Source organism: Cyclopterus lumpus, chromosome 1, assembly GCF_009769545.1.
Source record: "Cyclopterus lumpus isolate fCycLum1 chromosome 1, fCycLum1.pri, whole genome shotgun sequence".
NCBI lineage: Eukaryota > Metazoa > Chordata > Actinopteri > Perciformes > Cyclopteridae > Cyclopterus > Cyclopterus lumpus.
The window spans coordinates 27,338,837-27,363,026 of record NC_046966.1 but is presented as its reverse complement, the minus strand read 5'-3'; the positions used below and the strand labels follow the sequence as shown (position 1 = coordinate 27,363,026).

Sequence of the window (24,190 nt, the reverse complement as noted above, 5' to 3'; positions counted from 1 at the left end):
TTTGGAATTTGTGATTCTGGGCTATACAAAATAGCCCAGAATCACATTATAATGTCAGTATTAATTTAAATATATATAATGTCAAATAAACAATCAATATATTCTGGGATGAGGGACGGATGGCAACGCATGATCTGACCAATCAGAATCAAACATGTTATATTTTAGTGATATTTATTGAAGGTTAAAGGTGACTTCTCAGTCAGTAAACAACTATTATTATTATTATTATTATTATTATGAATAAAGACAATGAATCAGGTTTCTGTCGTCCTTCCAGCTCAGTTTACAAACACGTTTATTCCCTTGTTTTAAAGAATAGACATTCATGAACAATCAGAGAAATATCAGGTCCACCAGACCCGATACAGTACCTCTTTGGTTCTGGTCAAGTACCTGAAGGCACCTCAGACCCAGAGTCCACTTCAGTCCGTGGAACACTACGTTATCCACAATCCTTTCTGTTCATCAGGTCTGACAAACAGACGAATGTTCTCCAAAGTTCTGCAGCTGGAGGATACAATCAGTTCTTTTTTCAGAATAAGGTCACATGATTAGTTTTTTCGGAAAAAGGGCACATTATCTTTATTTTTGTTTTTTTGTCTTTAAATCCATTGTTTTGTTTGTTTTCATCCAATTTGCTGTAGTGTTAGCTCATCTAGCTCCGCCTCCTTAGCAGTCTGTGCCCCCTCCCTTAGAAAGTCCAGGCTGTCCATTCACAGTGCAGGGGGCGTGTCCAACATGGGGGCAGGGGTCAGAAACTCCCTCTTGTAGGTCTTGGGAGGAAGTTTGGGGACGGTGTGCCGGGGAGGCACGGGGGGGCCGTCAAGGGGGAGGAGCATCTTCCTGGAAGCAGGAGTGGGGCTGGGGGTGAGAGGAGGAATGGGGGGTGGGGAGGAGGAGGCAGTGGGGGCAGAGCTGATGGAGGGTGAGGTCGAGGTGGTGGAAGGGAAGAAAGCCTGCAGGTCACATCGAGGGCGGCCCTGAGGAGGGGGGAGGAGGTGTAGAGGAGAGCTGAGTGGCTCCCGAGGAGGCAGAGAAGGGGGGCTGTCAGGGGGAGACGACGATGACAGAGACGATGAGTAACGAGGGGGGAGTAGCTTACAGGTGGGCTGACGAGGGGGGACAGCAGGGGGGCTGTCCAACTTTGACATCATCTGAGACAAGAGCAGAGAGGGGGGGCAGCGTTAGTAACCAACATTAAGTAACATCTGGTAGAAACATCAAAGTCAGGAGACAGGAACCTCAAATCATGTCTTCTCATTCTGAACATGCGTACTCTTCTCAGAGAACACAAGGTGTTCTATTATCTTCTTTAAAAATCTGAACACAACCGAAAAGTGGACTCGTCCATATCCATGTTTGTTACCTTTGAGGGTGAGGACTCGGCAGGAGCTGACTCTGGACGTCTGCGAGGAGGAACAGGAGGAGGTACAGGGACTTCCTCAGGACCACGACTGAAATTCACCATGGAAGAGACAGAGGAGGACCCTGTGACCAGAGAAAACAACCTTTAGAACATCAGACACTCTGTTACCAACAACAAACACTCTGTTATCTGTTACCAACATCAGGCACTCTGTTACCAACACCAAACACTCTGTTATCTGTTACCAGCACCAGACACTCTGTTATCAACATCAGACACTCTGTTACCAACATCAGGCACTCTGTTACCAACACCAGACACTCTGTTATCTGTTACCAACACCAGACACTCTGTTATCTGTTACCAACACCAGACACTCTGTTATCTGTTACCAACACCAGACACTCTGTTATCTGTTACCAACACCAGACACTCTGTTATCTGTTACCAACACCAGACACTCTGTTATCTGTTACCAACATCAAACACTCTGTTATATGTTACCAACACCAGACACTCTGTTATCTGTTACCAACACCAAACACTCTGTTATCTGTTACCAGCACCAGACACTCTGTTATCTGTTACCAGCACCAGACACTCTGTTATCTGTTACCAACACCAGACACTCTGTTATCTGTTACCAACACCAAACACTCTGTTATCTGTTACCAGCACCAGACACTCTGTTATCAACATCAGACACTCTGTTACCAACATCAGGCACTCTGTTACCAACACCAGACACTCTGTTATCTGTTACCAACACCAGACACTCTGTTATCTGTTACCAACACCAGACACTCTGTTATCTGTTACCAACATCAGACACTCTGTTATCTGTTACCAACATCAGACACTCTGTTACCAACACCAAACACTCTGTTATCTGTTACCAACACCAAACACTCTGTTATCTGTTACCAACACCAGACACTCTGTTATCTGTTACCAACACCAGACACTCTGTTATCTGTTACCAACATCAGACACTCTGTTACCAACACCAAACACTCTGTTATCTGTTACCAACATCAGACACTCTGTTATCTGTTATCAACATCAGGCACTCTGTTATCAACACCAAACACTCTGTTATCTGTTACCAACATCAGGCACTCTGTTCAGTAAGGGCGGCCTTACTGGAGTGAAAGGGGCTGCTGGGACCTTGTGGCGAGTCGAACACACTGCTAACGTCTGTGGAGGTGGCGGAGGCAGGGGGCGGAGTCAGGGGGGTGCGCGGGGAATTGGGTGCTGAGACAGCTCCCCCCTCAGCCTCGCTGTCGGGGATGCGGCTGTAACTGATCTTTCTAGGTTCATTCTGCAGCGGTGTTGGGTGCCGCATGGTCCCAGGCCTTGCTGAGGTCGGACGGATCCCTGGAGACTTCAGAGGACAGGTGTACCTCTTCACCTGAGGGGGTGGAGGGGGAGATTTAAACATATTTATCCACACATTCTTCTTCTTTGTTGAAAACGGGTAATAATACCACCTCATCTGACAATATCCACAATGCACCTCTTCCTCTGACAGTTGTAATAAGCAGCGGGCTACAGAGTCAGATCACTTCTTTCCAACTTCACATGTCTAAATTATTTTCTACTATTAAACCTTGAAGTCTTCAAATGAGACTGACTCAAGTGGCATCACTTGAGGACATTTAAAGGACTTATAACAGCCTGTTTTACACATTAAGGATGTTCCGTGATGTCTCAGCAGGAAGTTCAAACCTCAAGTCAGACCGTGACCGCTGCAGGTGTTTGTGTTGCCATGGTGATACTTACAAATCGAGGCAATGATCGGACGTTTCGAGGTTCTATCTCCAGAGATTTGTTGAATAGATGATCAGCAAAGTCTTTTTCTGACATGTCCTCCATCGGGTTCAGGCTCTCAAAGAACTTCTGCTCCACAAATAGAGAGAACACATTCAAACCTCTGACACCACACAGGGTTGGGGTTAGGGGGGTAGGGTTAGGGGGTCAGTGTCAACAGTAAGTGACATCATCATCACACTGACCCTGATGTCATTCTCCACTCTCAGGCAGTACGGTTGGTTCTGGTACTGTTGGATCTCTCCGGTGATTTCAGCCACTTTCCTCCTCTTGCTGAAGTTGATCAAATCTTTGCCGTGTCTGCGCAGGAAGTCGGGGTTACCCTCCTCCGTCTTCAGGATGTTGGTCAGGTAGATTCCTGACAAACCGAAAGAGTGACGTATTTAACATTTGACCCTCCATGTTTAAATCCTTTATAAGAAGACAGATGTGTCGGAGCATACCAAAGAAAGGGACACAGGGGGGGTTGATGGAGCGCAGTTTGGCTAAATACTTCTTGTAATGATCTTCACTCAGTTCATGAGCTTCCTCCAGGATTTTTCTTTGCCGACTCGGAATTTGCTGGAAACCATAAACCACAGCACATAATATTTTCTACATTTTCCATATCTACAGCTGTTGGCGGAATGCAATTTATTTTTGGTGATTAACACATGCGTGGAAGTCTCACACCTTTAGACTTTAGATACTGTGGTTCAGGTGGGAGTGCAGAAAAGACCATAGCACAAACCACCTTACTCAGCACAGATAATGCCTTGCTCCCTTCTTCTGAGCAAAATACCTGTGAGATTCTTTTATGTATAACTCTTGCATTAGAGTGTGTGAACAGCAGTATTAATGGAGACATAGAACTGACTTCAAGATCTTGTGGTTCCTTCCTGCACCCTACCCTCAACTACATGATTCACCCCTGTACCCTACCCTCAACTACATGATTCACCCCTGTACCCTACCCTCAACTACATGATTCACCCCTGTACCCTACCCTCAACTACATGATTCACCCTCGTACCCTACCCTCAACTACATGATTCACCCCTGTACCCTACCCTCAACTACATGATTCACCCTCGTACCCTACCCTCAACTACATGATTCACCCCTGTACCCTACCCTCAACTACATGATTCACCCCTGTACCCTACCCTCAACTACATGATTCACCCCTGTACCCTACCCTCAACTACATGATTCACCCCTGTACCCTACCCTCAACTACATGATTCACCCCTGTACCCTACCCTCAACTACATGATTCACCCCTGTACCCTACCCTCAACTACATGATTCACCCCTGTACCCTACCCTCAACTACATGATTCACCCTCGTACCCTACCCTCCACTACATGACTCACCCCTGCACCCTACCCTCCACTACATGACTCATTCCTGCACCCTACCCTCCACTACATGTTTTTCTCTTTTTTACTCAAAATGTTCTGTTTTTTTAGCTCCTTGTTTTTCTATTTTTTGATTAGTTCTGTTTGTCTCTGCCCTATGTAAAGCGTCTTTGAGTGTCTAGAAAGCGTTATATAAATTTGAAGTATTATTATTAGATTCACAGAGCGTTTCAGACTTAAAGAAAGAAAAAAGATACAAGAAAGAAGGGCTGCAGTAATACACTCTGATCACAACAGATGCTCTCTCCAGAGGACCCTGGATCTAACAATCTAAACCGGAGCATCAACTTTCCTCCAGAAGCAGTTTCAAAGCATTTGTCTATTGTTACCTCAAAGGTGTGGTCCAGTCTGTAAACCGGAGAGGAGTTCATGGCACTGACGACCTCCAAAACTCCGTTAAAATTGTTGAGTTCCTGAAAAACTTGCAGGATCTCGATGATCCGAGACACGACGGCAACGCGTTCCTCTAGGTTCTCAGTTTCTACCATACACCTGCAGAGGGATCAGATAGGACAGGTTACAAATCATACATGTTTGACTGGGTGAAGCTTGTGGTAATGGTAATGGACCTGTACTTGTACTTGTATAGCGCTTTTCTAGTCTTCCGACCACTCAAATCGCGTTAACACTACATGACATCATTCACCAACTGGGAGGAGCTACCATGCAAAGGTGCCACCTGAACTCACATTCACACACATTCGCACACCGTAGGCACAGCTACGGGAGCAATTTTGGGGTTAAGTGTCTTGCCCAAGGACACATCGATATGCTAGCGGAGTGGGGGATCGAACCGCTGATCCTCTGATTGAAGGACAACCCTGCTCACCACTTGGATTTAAAAATCAGGCACATTTTGTCTCAAAAAGATTTGTTACTTCCAGACTAGATTACTGCAACTCCTTATTATCAGGCTGCTTTAATAAGTCTCTTAAGTCCCTCCAGTTGATCCAGAATGCTGCAGCTCGTGTACTCACAAAAACTAACAAAAGAGATCACATGACTCCTGTATTAGCTGCTCTGCACTGGCTCCCTGTAAAATCAAGAATCACATTTAAAATTCTCCTCCTCACCTACAAAGCCTTGATTGGTGATGCACCATCATATCTTAAGGAGCTTGTAGTACCATATTGCCCCACTAGAGAGCTGCTCACTAAATGCGGGGCTACTTGTGGTTCCTAGAGTCCTAAAAAGTAGGATGGGAGCCAGAGCCTTCAGTTATCAAGCTCCTCTTTTATGGAATCAGCTTCCACTTTCAGTCCGGGAGGCAGACACAGTCACCTCATTCAAGAATAGACTTAAGACTTTCCTCTTTAATAGTGCTTATAGTTAGGGCTGAATCAGGTTTGCCCTGGTCCAGCCCCTTGATATGCTACTATGGGCTTATAGGCTGCTGGGGGATGTTTTAGGATACACTGAGCACCTCTCTCCTCTTCTCTCTCTCCTTATGGATGAATTTACATCTCTCCATTGCACCTTATTAACTCTGCTTCCTCCCCGGAGTCGTTGTGACTTCACGTCTCATAGGGTCCATTGGACCTGGAGGTGTCTGATGCTGGTGAGCCGGCCTCCCATTGGCCCTGCTGATGCCCCGCCCCCCCTCCTCTCTACCTCCTTCTGTTTCATGGATTGGAGTTCCATTCATACATTGTCATATTCATGTAATGTGTTTATGTAACTCTGTAACTCTGTTCATCTGGTCACATGACATCTATTCATCTGTCCATCCGGGTAGAGGGATCCTCCTCTGTTGCTCTCCTGAAGGTTTCTTCCCTTTTTTCCCTGTCAAAGGTTATTTTTGGGGAGTTTTTCCTGATTCGATGTGAGGTCAAAGGTCAGGGATGTCGTATGTGTACAGATTGTAAAGCCCTCTGAGGCAAATTTGTAATTTGTGATATTGGGCTATACAAAATAAACTGAATTGAATTGAAATTGGTTGGAGTTTAGGTTGGAGTGGTTTAAGTTGAGGTTAGACGAGTGGTTTGAGTTGAGGTTAGAGGACTGGACTATAAAATGAGGTTGGTGGTGTAGATGGAGAGCAACGTTTTGGGCTTTCTTTGTGATACAGTTGGATCTGCAGCTGATGCTGAGATCGACGGCGTGAATAAAAGGTGTGATGGTCTCTGAAGTCACCTTATAAATACTTTTGTATGAGTTTAGCTTGTTTGTGATGTCTTACTTTTCAAACCAAAGTGTGAGGTTGGTGGTGTGTCGTATCATCCTCAGCAAGTTGGGGGAGTGAATCTCTTTGTCTTCTTTGGTCCAGACGCTGCCAACCAGCTCAGACGGTCGCACTGCCCTGCAGAAGGTCACAGATAGTAAGACAGGTGTGAAAGGGCTTATAATCAAACTTACATTGTAAAACAAAGACAGTTTACTCATACCAAGAACCAACTGTATAAGAATAAACGTGTTTTATAAGGTTGATGATGTGGCAATACTTGACAAACCCAAGTTAATTTTTTTTTCCTCACAATTTTTTTGGGGATCTTTACTTGCACATGTATATAAAGAATGTCTATGTTTAAATTAATACATAAGAAAGATATAATTAATAAGGGATATTATGAAAAGTATTAAGAATGTATTAGGAAAACATAGAAGAACATCACTGTATGTTTATTATAAATGTAAGATGATTCAGGTATGAATAAAATGTATTGATTATAAGAGGGCATAGAATGGAGGCATAGTTAGAATGGAGGCTTCCCTTGAAGATCGTAAACAGCTGTTTCCAGAAGGAACTATTTTGTAGCGGAAAACAGGAAGTGGGAAAATCTACCGGAAGTAGGGGAGCTATTTCGGAGTGGGACTGTTTACTTTATTGAAGCCTCGCCTCCCGTCAAGTGGTTAGCCAGTAGCATGCTTTAATCCCAATGGGCAGAAGAGTACTCAACCCGTCGCAACCATTGTGAAGGGCGCGATTATTCTTTTCACGTGGACAGAACAGACAGCTAACCGTTAGCTAATAGCTTGTGGACCTCTAGCCATGTGGACGCCCTCGGCCGAGAATAAATATATTAATATATATATATAAAAAATATATATATGTAAATATATATAAAAAAATATATATTAAAATATATATATATATATATATATAAATATAAATACATACAAAAAATATATATATATGTTGTTGATCATCTTTATCATTAAATCCTTTTTATTATACATCATTGGATTCAGGACATTCTCTCCGCCCGAGTCGCTCAAAGTTTCTTGAACTTAAGCATAAATATATTCACGGTTCACGCTCGCACACGTATGCACTCACATTTTAACCTTTACTTCCCCACAGAGAGCAAGATTAGTCCTCATATCTTGTGCACGCGTTCAAGTGTTCATGAATCAATAACAAAAATAATGATGGCACATAGTAAGTTAAACAGCAACGCATGGGCTACAAGAGCATAAGCCAATTGTACATGCTTCAAAACACAATTCAACCACCCAAGATAAACATAACCACAAGAATGACTAACATTACTTGTAAAACGATTTGAGACCCAAATTATGGAAATTATCATTTTCATCCCGGTAGCATGATGCTACACGCGATTAGCGCACCTCTTTGCAAAGCTTATGACCTACTGATTCTAACGCAGCTCAAATCCAATCTCTTCTCAGACAAAGCCTTCAGCAAAATATCAACCACTCTGCCTCATTCCCAAAATAATTTCACTGCAAATAAGCTCTTGATAATATAAATGCTTATATATTGTTATAATGTTTTTGTCATGCTACTCCAGTTCAGAATAACAAATAGAAGATGAGATTTGTGTCTTATATCTGCTTCTCGAGAATAGATAGCGCCTTCTCCATTGGACCTGGCGGTGTCTGATGCCTGGTGAGCCGGCCTCCCATTGGCCCTGCTGATGCCCCGCCCCCCCTCCTCTCTACCTTCTTCTGTTTCATGGATTGGAGTTCCATTCATACATTGTCATATTCATGTAATGTGTTTATGTAACTCTGTAACTCTGTTCATCTGGTCACATGACATCTATTCATCTGTCCATCCGGGGAGAGGGATCCTCCTCTGTTGCTCTCCTGAAGGGTTCTTCCCTTTTTTCCCTGTCAAAGGTTATTTTTGGGGAGTTTTTCCTGATCCGATGTGAGGTCAAAGGTCAGGGATGTCGTATGTGTACAGATTGTAAAGCCTTCTGAGGCAAATTTGTAATTTGTGATATTGGGCTATACAAAATAAACTGAATTGAATTGAATTCTGACAACACTCCCATATGTCATTGAATAGTCCAACCAAAACGTGGACTGGCCTTGCAGGGCTTAGTTCTGTGGAGAGAGGAGGAGATGGAATTATCCCCCTCCTCGATAGTTCAGCACCAATTAGAAGTTGGGATGATGCATACAAACCTGTGACGAAATCTGTGTATGTAAAGGCCGGGTTTTCCGGGTTCTAGGGCACCGGGCGGAGTTGTCGAGACTCCATGGTGATTGCAATAGCTTGTACTTTGAGTGTGATCAGAGAAATAAATCTACCAGAACGAGAGAAGTTGTTGGCTGAATTCTTCCAAAGGCTCTTCCCATGCAGACGATTTTGAACGACGCTAACACTCTCAAAAGGACTGGCTGCTTCCATGTGAGCTCCCTGAACTCTCCCGGAAGTGTTTCAAATTACAGACAGGAAGTTAGGTCCTTTCGAGTCTCAGCAGATCTAATATTTTTAGTCACAAAATGTGGTACTTGGCTCATTTAGAATGGTTAAAAGGGCTGTCAGTCTCATTTGCATGTCCCATAGGCTCACACGATTAAAAGGAGGGGTCTCAGACGAAAATCTCCCTGTCAACTGTGGAGAGAGGGACAAAGGAGTGGAAAAGAAATATTCATCTGCCAATATTTTATGATGATTTGAGGGCACAGAGCATAATGTTTGGTTTATTATTATTTAGTGTATGTTACTGCTGTATGTGGATTTAATGAACACCATTAGTGATATAAAAGTGAAATAAATAAATTACAGATGTTCCATTTGGAGATTATTCTGAACAAATAAGAAAAAATGTTTTACTTCACTTAATCAAAGTCAAGCTTTGCACAGAGACATATTATATATTATACTATGATATGGTAAAAAAAGAAGTGTTCCAATGCGTAATTTAAAAAAAGATATTAAGATATTTTTCTTTTTATTTGTTGTTGTTTGTTCTGTGTTCTATCATCAACAAATTAACCAGTTACACATATACTGATATATACACATCTTAACTATTCTCACATGTGTTTTTCTGTATAGCTTTGAAAGTATTCAAATAGCCCTTGTGGTTGAGGAGATAATCTGGTTTTAGTATGACTATCCAAACCATTTGCAATTTTTGAGAAAACGCGGCTTGGGAAATAAAGGGTCAAATGCTGCCGAAGAACAAAGTAAAACATTATATTAATATACAAACACATGTTTATATTGATCCTGATCAAGGGTGTCAAGTGTTATCGACCAGTAACTACTATTACTAGTTGTTCCTCCTGACAGTTTAAGTGGACCACAAGTCCAGGCACCCTTACCTGTAGAAGTCGGACTCGAGCAGAGTGAGCTGTCGGCCGATCTCGATCGGGTGAAGCGTCATGAGGTCAAACTGCTCAGCGTTTCCTGGTTTACAAGTGTGCCACTCGATGGGAGGAGGAGAGTTCTGGAAGGTTATGCTGTGACTGGGCACGCTCACCTGAACCTGCTTCTTCCTCTGGATGATCTTAGTTATCGACTCCACCCATTTCCTCATTGCCTTACCTGCAACAAATGATATATTTCTATCAGCAAGCTCCACACAGGTGTTCACAGGTGCGCACCTCTGACTGATGACTGACAGGTGTTCACAGGTACGTACCTCTGACTGAGGCAATGAACTCCTCCAGTCGTCTCAGCAGGAAAGCGTCTCTCTCGAAGTCGTAGAAATGATGCTCCACCCAGTGGCGACACACATTCAACACTCTGCAGAGAGAGCAGAAGCATGAACTACATCTGGATGTATACATGGATGTGAGGTTAGACCACGTCCTGGGTGTGAGGTTAGACCATGTCATGGATGTCCTGGGTGTGAGGTTAGACCATGTCCTGGGTGTGAGGTTAGACCATGTCATGGATGTCCTGGGTGTGAGGTTAGACCATGTCCTGGGTGTGAGGTTAGACCATGTCATGGTGTGAGGTTAAACCATGTCCTGGGTGTGAGGTTAGACCATGTTATGGGTGTGAGGTTAGACCAGTCGAGCTGCTGCATTCTGGATGACCCGCAGAGGTCCATGGCCTTAGCAGGTAGACCTGCCAGGAGGGAGTTACAGTAGTCTAGGCATGAAATGACCAGAGCCTGGACCAGAGCCTGGACCAGAGCCTGGACCAGAGCCTGGACCAGAGCCTGGACCAGAGGCTGGACCAGAGCCTGGACCAGAGCCTGGACCAGAGCCTGGACCAGAGCCTGGACCAGAGCCTGGACCAGAGCCTGAGCCGCCTTCTGAGTAAGAAGAGGACGTATCCTGAACGCATCGCTCTCTCTCTTCCGGTAAGCGTATTGCATCACTTCCGGTTGCCAGCTTAGCAGCTTGCGATGTCTTCCTCTCCCCCTCCCCTCCCCTCCCCTCCCTCTTGCTCAGAGTGTCTCATGTAGAGCTATTCCTCTGCCTCCCTTAATGATAACGGTACATGCAAAAAGTGTAATTCATTTGCTGGTTGGAGGCAGTTCTAAGTGGGTTAGATGCACGGCTCCGCACCATCGAAGCTCAGGCAGTTACGTTAGTTAGCCCGCCTCCCCCCATAGCCGGGCGGCGCCGCTAGCGTTAGCCTCTGTTAGCTGTTCCCCGGCAGCCCCTGAGCAGCCGGATGGCTGGGTGACTGTTCAAAGGAGTTTTAAGTCTAAACAGAAGCCCACTGAGCACCGCCAACCTCTTCATGTTTCAAACCAGTTTTCCCCACTCGGCAACACACCCGCTGAGAAACCCACTCTGGTTATAGGTAGCTCCATAGTCAGAAACGTGAAGATAGGGAAGCCAGGGACCAAAGTCATATGCATCCCGGGGGCCAGAGCGGGCGACATTGAATCTTGTTTAAAACTGCTGGCTAAAGATGAGCGTAGTTACAGTAAGATTATAATACACGCCGGCGGTAATGACTCCCGACTGCGGCGGTCGGAGGTCACTAAATTTAATGTGGAATCGGTGTGTACTTATGCCAAGACAATGTCGGACACCGTAGTTTTCTCTGGCCCTCTCCCCAATCTGATCAATGATGACATGTATAGCCGCATGTCGTCATTCAACCGCTGGTTGTCCAGGTGGTGCCCAGCAAACAATGTGGGCTACATAGATAACTGGAGGACTTTCTGGGGAAAGCCTGATCTGATGAGTCCAGACGGCATTCATCCCACTTGGGATGGAGCGCGTCTCATTTCTGCGAACATGGCCAAGTTGATTAGCGGACTTAATCCATGACCCAGAGTTCAGATCAGGAAGCAGAAGCAGAGTTGTAGTCTTCCACCCTTCTCTGCACTTCCATTGGAGCAGTTACACACCCTCCACCTTGTTCTTGCATATGGCATTGACATTGATCATTTGGAGGTCTTCCCACAGAACCCTCTTCTGTCAGACCATTACCTCATAACTTTTTCAATTCAATTCAATTTATTTTGTATAGCCCAATATCACAAATTACAAATTTGCCTCAGAGGGCTTTACAATCTGTACACATACGACATCCCTGACCTTTGACCTCACATCGGATCAGGAAAAACTCCCCAAAAATAACCTTTGACAATGAAAAAAGGGAAGAAACCTTCAGGAGAGCAACAGAGGAGGATCCCTCTCCCCGGATGGACAGATGAATAGATGTCATGTGTACAGAATGAGAAGTTGCAGGTCATCCATGTTTTTATGTCTTTAAGATATTCTTGAATTTTAGCGAGCTGGTTGGTCTCCTCTGGTTTGATTGATAGATATAATTGAGTATCATCTGCATTGCAATGAAAGTTTATGCAGTCTTTCCTGATCATGTTGCCCAAAGGAAGCATATATAAAAAGGTAAATAAAATTGGTCCAAGCACAGAACCTGGTGGAACTCCGTGATTAACGTTGGTGGTCATTGAGGCTTCATCGTTTACAAATACAAATTGTAATGCTGTTCATTCTGTACATCTATTCATCTGTCCATCCGGGGAGAGGGATCCTCCTCTGTTGCTCTCCTGAAGGTTTCTTCCCTTTTTTCCCTGTGAAAGGTTATTTTTGGGGAGTTTTTCCTGTTCCGATGTGAGGTCAAAGGTCAGGGATGTCGTATGTGTACAAATTGTAAAGCCCTCTGAGGCAAATTTGTAATTTGTGATACTGGGCTATACAAAATAAACTGAATTGATTTGAATTGAATTCTCCTGATGTTGTAGAGCATGTATCTACAGGAACGTGTTGTTGCAGTAACGTTGCAACATTAAAATAAAAGTGTACCCACTAGCTACTGCGATCCTCCACACACCTTGATCCAGATCCACAGCTCTTAGACCATTTTTAAATAGAAGAGAAAGAGGAAATGTTTTATTTGAAAAATGACTTTTGTAATGTTGATCTTATGACGCTTTTTATTCCTAGTGTGAAGACGGCCCTGGACTCTGTGTTAATAATAAAGAAATACATGCATTATACCCCAACATCCATTCTAGTATCACGGCCACAAAAGGAGAACAACAGAAAGGAGCGCACACACTCTGGAAATATACTGAGACTCTAAGGAGTATGGCATGGTACAGACAGCGTGACCCAGGTCAAAGCTGACTCAGCATAAAAATAGGAAAAAACAGGATTTTGATTACGATAAAAAAATGTAGATGAAACTGCACTCCAGAAATGGAACCAACATGCACACACACTGATTGGACAACATCGGCGACGAGATCCTGAGCCAAGAGGCTGGGACCACCCTGTGCTCCAACCAAAGGAGTCCAAAGTCTAAACCATGAGACTCCTCCTTCTATTTTAACCAATCATGCTTGCTCTTAAAGTTTCTAAAAACCACACCTTCTTTGGAGACGCCAGTCTGTTACCGAACGGTGCTATAAGCTAACTTCATCCAGACCCGTGCTGCACGTTAAATTCTTTGTTGTCACCGGACTTTTGTTCTACCGCACTTGAATTAATCCACTTGTTTTGATTTTAACTTTGCCGTCCTGGTCATCTTTTTCCCAACCTTCGACATCTGCCTCCCCTGCACTTCCACGGACCCTCCAGCAGGTTTCAGACTCTACCTGAGTTGAACTGGCTGGACAAACTCTTTGCGGAAGCGTTTGAGTTCGGCGCACAGCGGCTGCTCTCCTCCCTCCATGGGATCCACCTCGCTCGGCCTCGGCTCCGGGATCTCAAACCTGAAACCATCACAGACCTGAGATTAGATCTCAAACCTGAAACTATCACAGACCTGAGATCAGATCTCAAACCTGAAACTATCAGACCTTAGGTCAGATCTCAAACCTGAAACTATCAGACCTGAGATCAGATCTCAAACCTGAAACCATCACAGACCTGAGATCAGATCTCAAACGTGAAACATTCTTAGATTAGAAACGTATGACGTAGATAAACATCATCAATGTTAATCTTAATGTGTTTAGAGTGTTTGAGCTTGTTCATGTTCAATGTCTGATGAGTAAACTGCTCTCGTGAGTAATGACAGATTGGTCCCTCACCTTTCCATGAGCAAGTCCAGCAGCTCCTGAGGTTTACAGAACGATCTGTAGGTGGTCAGAAATGTTCGGACAAAATTTGGATCTGAAAGAGGAAACAGAAGACCGACCAGTTCAGTGCTGTAGAGACACCTGGTCGTGATTATTCACCTGATTCTTCACTTGGTACTGATTATAATTCTTCACTTGGTCTAGATACTGATTCTCTCCAGATTGCGCCTATAAACACCTGTGTGACGTCACATCTCACCTGATGACGTCTATAAACACCTGTGACGTCACATCTCACCTGATCACATCTATAAACACCTGTGACGTCACATCTCTCTTGATCACATCTATAAACACCTGTGACGTCACATCTCACCTGATCACATCTATAAACACCTGTGTGACATCACATCTCACTTGATCGTGTCTATAAACACCTGTGACGTCACATCTCACCTGATCACGTCTATAAACACCTGTAACGTCACATCTCACCTGATCACGTCTATAAACACCTGTGACGTCACATCTCACCTGATGACGTCTATAAACACCTGTGTGATGTCACATCTCTCCTGATCACATCTATAAACACCTGTGACGTCACATCTCACCTGATCACATCTATAAACACCTGTAACGTCACATCTCTCTTGATCACATCTATAAACACCTGTGACGTCACATCTCACCTGATCACATCTATAAACACCTGTGTGACATCACATCTCACCTGATCACATCTATAAACACCTGTGTGACATCACATCTCACCTGATCACGTCTATAAACACCTGTGACGTCACATCTCACCTGATCACATCTATAAACACCTGTGTGACATCACATCTCACTTGATCGTGTCTATAAACACCTGTAACGTCACATCTCACCTGATCACGTCTATAAACACCTGTAACGTCACATCTCACCTGATCACATCTATAAACACCTGTGTGACATCACATCTCACCTGATCACGTCTATAAACACCTGTAACGTCACATCTCACCTGATCACGTCTATAAACACCTGTGTGACATCACATCTCACTTGATCGTGTCTATAAACACCTGTAACGTCACATCTCACCTGATCACGTCTATAAACACCTGTGTGACATCACATCTCACTTGATCGTGTCTATAAACACCTGTAACGTCACATCTCACCTGATCATGTCTATAAACACCTGTGTGACATCACATCTCACCTGATCACGTCTATAAACACCTGTGTGACATCACATCTCACCTGATCACATCTATAAACACCTGTGTGACATCACATCTCACCTGATCACGTCTATAAACACCTGTGTGACATCACATCTCACCTGATCACGTCTATAAACACCTGTGTGACATCACATCTCACCTGATCACGTCTATAAACACCTGTGACGTCACATCTCACCTGATCATGTCTATAAACACCTGTGTGATGTCACATCTCTCTTGATCACGTCTATAAACACCTGTGTGACATCACATCTCACCTGATCACATCTATAAACACCTGTAACGTCACATCTCACCTGATCACATCTATAAACACCTGTAACGTCACATCTCACCTGATCACATCTATAAACACCTGTAACGTCACATCTCACCTGATCACATCTATAAACACCTGTGTGACATCACATCTCACCTGGCCACGTCTATAAACACCTGTGTGACGTCACATCTCACCTGGCCACGTCTATAAACACCTGCACCGTTGCATCTCACCTGCGTACATGTGGAAGGTGAGCCTCTCGATTAGTTTCAGGACCGTCCCTGCTTTAATGATGGGGATCCCGGACTTGGACTGGACGTTGTCCTCAAACACAACGTTCTCCTCCGAGTCCGGCTCAGCGAACCGGTAAACCTTGGTTCCCGGCAGCCTCATCTGCTCCTCCTTCTCCTCCTGCATCATGGCCGAGTCTAGCATGCGCTCCAGCGTGCTGCGGTACTGCAGCGAGATCAACGCCGCCATCCAGCCGTTCTTCTCCTCTGCAGACTTGGCGGCAAACACTACGCTGTTCCCATCCTTTAGGATGATCTCGAAGGCATGCCGGTACTCGCCCTCCTTATCGTCTTTGTCGTTGATCTGGACTTTGCGCATGAAGAACTTTTCCTTTAGCCGGTACTCTGCGGTTGAGCCGGCGCCCGGCAGCCGCGGCGGCCCGTGGTTGGACTTGCAACAGATCATCAAGCCGTCGAACAGGAAGATGTGGCGCTCGTGTTTGGCGCCCACGCGAGTCAGTGTGCCCTCCATGATGAACTCATTGCAGCACTGGCCAATGTCCTTTCCTTCCCAGCCGTCGATGTTCTTCTGAATCTCGTTCATCTTCTTGATGGCCAGGTGCTTTCCCTTCATCTGATGGCTGTAGAAACGACACGCCGACTCGCTGCAGACCACAGAAGAAGAGAGAGAACAGGAGAAGAAGAAGTTAGGAGGATCTGAGTTCTGCTCTGATGTTAGTGCTCCAACCTGAACCTGGTCTCACAGGAACTCTGTCCTCTGACAGTCCAGCTGTTCTTCCATCAATCACATCAATCAAAATAAGTAAGCATACATCTATAATATTACTGATCATCAATAGAGTTAGTGCACAATAATGACGACAAATACTTTCATCGAGACTTGTTAATACCTGGTTTTCTAGAAATATAAAAAAATAGTATTCAAAGGAAGCATTAAATGAATTATGTAGGAAAAAAATCCAACTCAAAGTCCATATGAAATCCACAGAGTATGAAGACCATGAGGTACGGTTTAAATCACTAGAATAAAACTTAAGATTTATAAGGGGACCTTGAGTTGGAACTGGGTTGTCCGTCACTCGCTCCCAGTCCTCTAAAACCTTTATTGTGTAGTGCAGAAACCACTTCCTGTTTGTTGTCGTTCAGACTTTAATCGTTTTAGGGTGAACTGCTTCTTAATCTCATCATTGGGTTGGTTTTCATCACGTGTTAGCAGAGTGAGTTCTTATTCGACAACGTAGTCAGGGTACAAACCAACAAGGCAGCTCCAACAGGAAGTGAGGTCACAGCAGGAAGACCTTCGCCCTCAGCTGGGACACACAGCCAGACTGTTACACAAAGACACAGTGACATCATCATCACTGTGACATCATCAAGCACAGCTACCTGCTGCTCACCAGCCGAGTGTTTGGAAGTGATGTCACAGATCACAGTCAGGTGACCTTAACCATCAGAGTTCATTTGAAGGTCAAATGAAGCATCAGCAGTTCAAGTGTGACGGTTCCACTAAACACACTAACTGGGAGTATATATTTAAATATATTTGTACATTTTGCTTCTATGACTTCACTAGTTTAGTAGTACGGTTTTGATTATATAGCTTTATAATGTTGTATTACTACTTGTACTTCAGTTAAGGATGTGAATACTTTAATAAAGAAACATGCCTCCTGTGTGACTTAAACGTTAAAGACAAAGTCCTCTAGTATCCTAGTTACTCTTAAAGGAACAGTGTGGCTCCTTAAAGACAAAGTCCTCTAATTCTAATAATAATAATAATAATAATAATAATACATTTGATTTATATAGTGCTTTTCATAATACTCAAGACACTTTACAAAACGTTTTAAAAACATAATAAAAGAGCTATACACACATTAAAAGCAGTTCTGAAGCGGTGGGTTTTGATGTGAGATTTGAATATGGAAAGCTCAGTGCAGTCTCAGATGAGTTTGGGGAGAGTTCCAGAGGGAGGGGGCAGCTATGGAGAAGGAGTATACAGAGAGACCGCCATGTTTCTACAGGAGCCCAGAAGGGACCAATTGAACTGAGTCTACAGAGAGACCGCCATGTTTCTACAAGAGCCCAGAAGGGACCAACTGAACTGAGTCTACAGAGAGACCGCCATGTTTCTACAGGAGCCCAGAAGGGACAAACTGAACTGTGCGTCTACAGAGAGACCGCCATGTTTCTACAGGAGCCCAGAAGGGACCAATTGAACTGAGTCTACAGATGTATTCTACAGGAGCCTGGCAGGGAGAGTAAAACAAGTTTTTAAAAAAGTAGGATGGGAGCCAGAGCCTTCAGTTATCAAGCTCCTCTTTTATGGAACCAGCTTCCACTTTCAGTCCGGGAGGCAGACACAGTCACCTCATTCAAGAATAGACTTAAGACTTTCCTGATAGTGCTTATAGTTAGGGCTGAATCAGGTTTGCCCTGGTCCAGCTCCTAGATATGCTGCTATAGGCTTATAGGCTGCTGGGGGATGTTTTAGGATACACTGAGCACCTATCTCCTCTTCTCTCTCTTCTTATGGATGAATTTACATCTCTCCATTGCACCTTAATAACTCTGCTTCCTCCCCGGAGTCGTTGTGACTTCACGTCTCAGAGGGTCCATTGGACCTGGAGGTGTCTGATGCTGGTGAGCCGGCCTCCCATTGGCCCTGCTGATGCCCCGCCCCCCCCTCCTCTCTACCTCCTTCTGTTTCATGGATTGGAGTTCCATTCATACATTGTCATATTCATGTAATGTGTTTATGTAACTCTGTAACTCTGTTCATCTGGTCACATGACATCTATTCATCTGTCCATCCGGGGAGAGGGATCCTCCTCTGTTGCTCTCCTGAAGGGTTCTTCACTTTTTTCCTTGTGAAAGGTTATTTTTGGGGAGCTTTTCCTGATCCGATGTGAGGTCAAAGGTCAGGGATGTCGTATGTGTACAGATTGTAAAGCCCTCTGAGGGGAGTTTGAGATTTGAGATATTGGGCTATACAAAATAAACTGAATTGAATTGAGAGGGCAAATGCAGGATTTTGTGACCCAGAGTACTGTCTGGCATGCAGATAATAATATAGTAGAAGACCAATTACAAGGATCTTATGAGACAGTAATATTATAGTACTGTCAGTGAATCTAGTATGTATATATATATATATAGTTTTTTCTCTATATGTGTTGTTTCAATGTTTTTTTGTATCTATTGCACTTTATTATCTGTACTCACTTGTACAGATAATAAACTGGAGAGAAACGTTTTTTCAACTTTCAAACTGACTGACTTTGACTAATATATACATACTGTGTGTGTGTGTATATATATATATATATATATATATATATATATATATATATATACACATATACACATACACACACACACAGTATGTATATATTAGTACACATACATGTATACATACACATGATGAATACCGGTATCTCGTGCAGAGCCGTGATGACGTTCAACGTTTCCTGCTTTTGTTATTTCACAATAAACGCCTTCATCCGGCATGCTGCTTTTATTGTGAAAAAGTTGTTTATTTTCACTAAAACGTTTTTTGTGTTTAAAACTCAGCACAAGAAAAAACAGATAAACTGGAGGAAAGTGTTAAACTTCAGCAGCAGCTCACTAATCAGTTTACAGCCTAAACCCCTCAAGTATGTGAGAAGTTTCACAACAACCTACACCGTCAGCCTCTATCCACACCCACCAGACTCCATATACATTGTCAGCCTCCGTCTACACCAACCAGACTCCAGCCTGTACCAGCCTTCATGTACACCATCGGCCTCCAATCAAACCATCAGCCTCCATCTACATCATCAACCTCTCTCTACACCAATCAGCCTCCATCTACATGCATCAGCCTATATCTACACCAATCAAGTGTCAATCTACATTCATAAGCTTCCATCTACACCCAAGAGGCATCAATCCACATTCATAAGCCTCCATCTGCACCCATCAGCCTCCATCTACACCCATCAGCCTCTACATACACCCATCAGCCTATACCTACACCTATCAGCTTCCATCTACATCCATCAGCCTATATCTACACCCATCAGCTTCCATCTACACTCATCAGCCTATACCTACACCTATAAGCTTCCATCTACATCCATCAGCCTCCACCCATCAGCTTCCATCTACATCCATCAACCTCCACCCATCAGCTTCCATCTACATCCATCAGCCTCCACCTACATCCATCAGCCTATACCTACACCCATCAGCTTCCATCTACACTCATCATCCTCCACCTACATCCATCAGCCTATACCTACACCCATCAGCTTCCATCTACACTCATCAGCCTCCACCCATCAGCTTCCATCTACATCCATCAGCCTCCACCCATCAGCTTCCATCTACATCCATCAGCCTCCACCCATCAGCTTCCATCTACATCCATCAGCCTCCACCTACACCATCAGCTTCCATCTACATCCATCAGCCTCCACCTACACCATCAGCTTCCATCTACATCCATCTACATCCATCAGCCTCCACCTACACCATCAGCTTCCATCTACATCCATCAGCCTCCACCCATCAGCTTCCATCTACACCATCAGCCTCCACCCATCAGCTTCCATCTACACCATCAGCCTCCACCCATCAGCTTCCATCTACATCCATCAGCCTCCACCCATCAGCTTCCATCTACACCATCAGCCTCCACCCATCAGCTTCCATCTACACCATCAGCCTCCACCCATCAGCTTCCATCTACACCATCAGCCTCCACCCATCAGCTTCCATCTACACCATCAGCCTCCACCCATCAGCTTCCATCTACACCATCAGCCTCCACCCATCAGCCTCCATCTACACCATCAGCCTCCACCCATCAGCCTCCATCTACACCATCAGCCTCCACCCATCAGCTTCCATCTACACCATCAGCCTCCATACACACCCAACATCCTCCAAAAGCAAAGAAAGAAGAAACGGAAGTCACCTACGTCCTCATATCCACCTGCCAATCATCTGTCCTCCCCTTCTTTTCCACGGCCTCCTTTCTCTCTCTTCTCGCCTTCTTTTTGTTATCGAAGAGTAATAAAGTTGTAACTTTATAAAACAAACAGCAGAAGTAGTGTTTCCCTCTCTGTGTTCTTTTCTTTCTAACAAATAGCGAACAATAAGCAGCAGAGCAGCACCGCCCAGATACTGACGAAACTTCCCACACACACACACACACACACACACACACACACACACACACACACACACACACACACACACACACACACACACACACACACACACACACACACACACACACACACACACACACACACACACACACACACACACACACACACACACACACACACACACACACACACACACACACACACACACACACACACACACACACACACACACACACACGTCTATTTATGTCGGGAGGGAAACGGGGAGGATGGGAGGAGTCCACCAAACTGGGTCCATGTGTGTTTAGCTCTTATTGAACACACTCAGTATTCGACTGAACATTAGTGGTCACATGTTAGTTCATCTTTTATTCTTTGTTATTTAAATATTAGATAAGAACCCTACACATACGACATCCCTGACCTTTGACCTCACATCAATCAGGAAAAACTCCCAAAAAATTGAAGAAACCTTCAGGAGAGCAACAGAGGAGGATCCCTCTCCCCGGATGGACAGAAGCAATAGATGTCATGTGACCAGATGAACAGAGTTACAGAGTTACAACACATTCAATGAATATGACAGAAATGTAAGAATATGAAGCTTCTATATTTATTTCCATGCTCACAATGTTCAGCTTTGTTCTCATTTTCTTTGTCAGTTGGTCGAGAGTAATGGTTACCGGAATCAAATTCTTAAAGCTCAAACTGATCTCCTCAAGGATGCCCAGTACCACATAAAGAACCCCATTAAGGGCCACTAGAACACAATAAAGGACCACTACAACCCCATTAAGGACCACTAGAACACAATAAAGGACCACTACAACCCCATTAAGGACCACTAGAACACAATAAAGGACCACTACAACCCCATTAAGGACGATGGCGGTGCGTGCACAACGCAAGGATCCGCGTCTCTCCAGACTTTGCAACTTAGTATTTATATGTCTATTAGTCTCAAGTCTGTTCACATAGTACAGTCTTTTTTTTTATATATGATGTATTTGTAGAAATTACAAAACAATACTTAATGTACAATAGACCTCACAAATAAGGAGTGAAAGGATAACATATCAATCATATATAACAATCTCAAAATGCTACAGAGCAGAAAAATAAAACAACATTTTCATGTAACATTTTTAAATACATTTTAAAGCAGAGCCTATAAAGGATATTTTAGCAGTAAGCTTTCCTAAAAAGGTGAGTTTTCAGGTCACATTTAAAAGCCTCTGCAGTCTGTGGGGCCCTCAGATGGTCGGGGAGCTGCAGAGGAAAAGGCCCGATCGCCCATAGTGCGGAGCTTGGTTCTGGGGACTTGGAGGGTGTATTTGGTTGCAGAACGGAGGGTGAATGAGGAGGTCTGGAGGCTGAATGAGGAGGTCTGGAGGGTGAAAGAGGAGGTCTGGAGGCTGAATGAGGAGGTCTGGAGGGTGAAAGAGGAGGTCTGGAGGCTGAATGAGGAGGTCTGGAGGCTGAATGAGGAGGTCTGGAGGCTGAATGAGGAGGTCTGGAGGGTGAGTAGTTCTTTTAGGTATTGGGGGGCATGTCCGTGAATGCACTGATGAGTGATGAGGGAGAGCTTATACTCAATTCTGAGTGGGATGGGGAGCCAGTGTAATGATTTCAGAACGGGGGTGATGTGGTCGTATTTGCAGACTCTTAACAGGATCCTGGCAGCGCTGTTCTGAATATGTTGCAGTCTCTGGATGTTCCTGTTAGAGATTCCGATGAGGAGAGCATTACAGTAATCCAGTCTGGACGAGACAAAGGCGTGGACAAGCTTCTCTGCATCTGTCAGGGTGAGTGTTGGATGGAGTTGGGCGATGTTCCTGAGGTGATAGAAAGCTGTCTTGGTGTTTGATGTGGGTGTCAAAAGTGAGCTTGGGGTCCATTTTAACACCTAGGTTGGTGACGGATGTGGAAAGAGGGACGTTTTGACTAGAGAAGGTGATACAGGTGATGGTGGAAGAGCAGAGCTGATGTGGTGTGCCAACTAGGATGGCTTCTGTTTTTGAACTGTTTAGCTGATTAGAATTGAGTATCATCCACGCCTGGGCCACTACAACTCATAAATCTAGAATACTAGAAACTCACAGAGGACCAATATAACCTCACAAAAGGACCACTAGAACACTATTAAGGACCACTAAATCTCATTAAGAACCACTAGAACTCATAAAGAACCACTAGATCCCCACAAAAGGCCACTACAACCCCATTAAGGACCACTACAACTCATAAAAGGACCACAATAACTTAATTAAGTACTAAAACTCAAAGAACCACTACAAAGCGACAAAGAACCACAAGACTGCATAAAATGACAACTAGAACCCCACAAAAGGACCACTACAACTCATGAAGGCCTCATAAATGATCCCTGGTGCTGGTGATCACATATGTGTGCATGTGAGGTACAGGCGAGGTGTATGTGTGTGCATCTGTGTGCAGGTGAGGTGCAGGTGTGTGCAGGCGAGGTACAGGTGTGTGCAGGTATGTGCAGGTGTGTTCAGGCGAGGTACAGGTGTGTGCAGGCGAGGTACAGATGAGGTGCAGGTGTGTGCAGGCGAGGTACAGATGAGGTGCAGGTGTGTGCAGGCGAGGTACAGATGAGGTGCAGGTGTGTGCAGGCGAGGTACAGATGAGGTGCAGGTGTGTTCAGGCGAGGTACAGATGAGGTGCAGGTGTGTGCAGGCAAGGTACAGATGAGGTGCAGGTGTGTGCAGGCGAGGTACAGTTGAGGTGCAGGTGTGTGCAGGCGAGGTACAGTTGAGGTGCAGGTGTGTGCAGGCGAGGTACTGTTGAGTTACAGGTGTGTGCAGGCGAGGTACAGGTGAGGTGCATTTATGTACAGGTGTGTGAAGGTATGTGCAGGTGTGTTCAGGTGTGTGCAGGCGAGGTACAGGTATGTGCAGGTGTGTTCAGCTGTGTGTGCAGGTACCTTAGCCTCCTCTTAGCAAGGCTCCTGGAGCAGATCCTCTCCATGCTGCTCTGCAGGTTGAGCAGAGCGGT

The 24,190-nt window shown here is 44.6% G+C and overlaps 1 protein-coding gene across 1 annotated transcript in view; it reads right to left on the bottom strand.

Moving 5' to 3' along the window:
- Positions 1-281: 281 nt before the first annotated feature.
- Positions 282-24,190, bottom strand: part of LOC117729085 (son of sevenless homolog 1-like) — a 38,408-nt gene continuing 14,499 nt past the window's right edge. The window contains exons 9-22 of the mRNA XM_034529858.1: positions 24,120-24,190; positions 15,996-16,657; positions 14,272-14,353; positions 13,834-13,950; positions 10,444-10,547; positions 10,124-10,346; positions 6,780-6,899; positions 4,930-5,092; positions 3,643-3,760; positions 3,385-3,557; positions 3,152-3,268; positions 2,513-2,780; positions 1,370-1,491; positions 282-1,157 (exon numbers count right to left, since the gene is read on the bottom strand). The exon at positions 24,120-24,190 is cut by the window's right edge and continues 57 nt beyond it. Of these exons, the coding sequence (XP_034385749.1) occupies positions 717-1,157; positions 1,370-1,491; positions 2,513-2,780; positions 3,152-3,268; positions 3,385-3,557; positions 3,643-3,760; positions 4,930-5,092; positions 6,780-6,899; positions 10,124-10,346; positions 10,444-10,547; positions 13,834-13,950; positions 14,272-14,353; positions 15,996-16,657; positions 24,120-24,190 (2,781 nt within the window). The 3' untranslated portion in view covers positions 282-716. The remainder of the gene's footprint in view (positions 1,158-1,369; positions 1,492-2,512; positions 2,781-3,151; positions 3,269-3,384; positions 3,558-3,642; positions 3,761-4,929; positions 5,093-6,779; positions 6,900-10,123; positions 10,347-10,443; positions 10,548-13,833; positions 13,951-14,271; positions 14,354-15,995; positions 16,658-24,119) is intronic.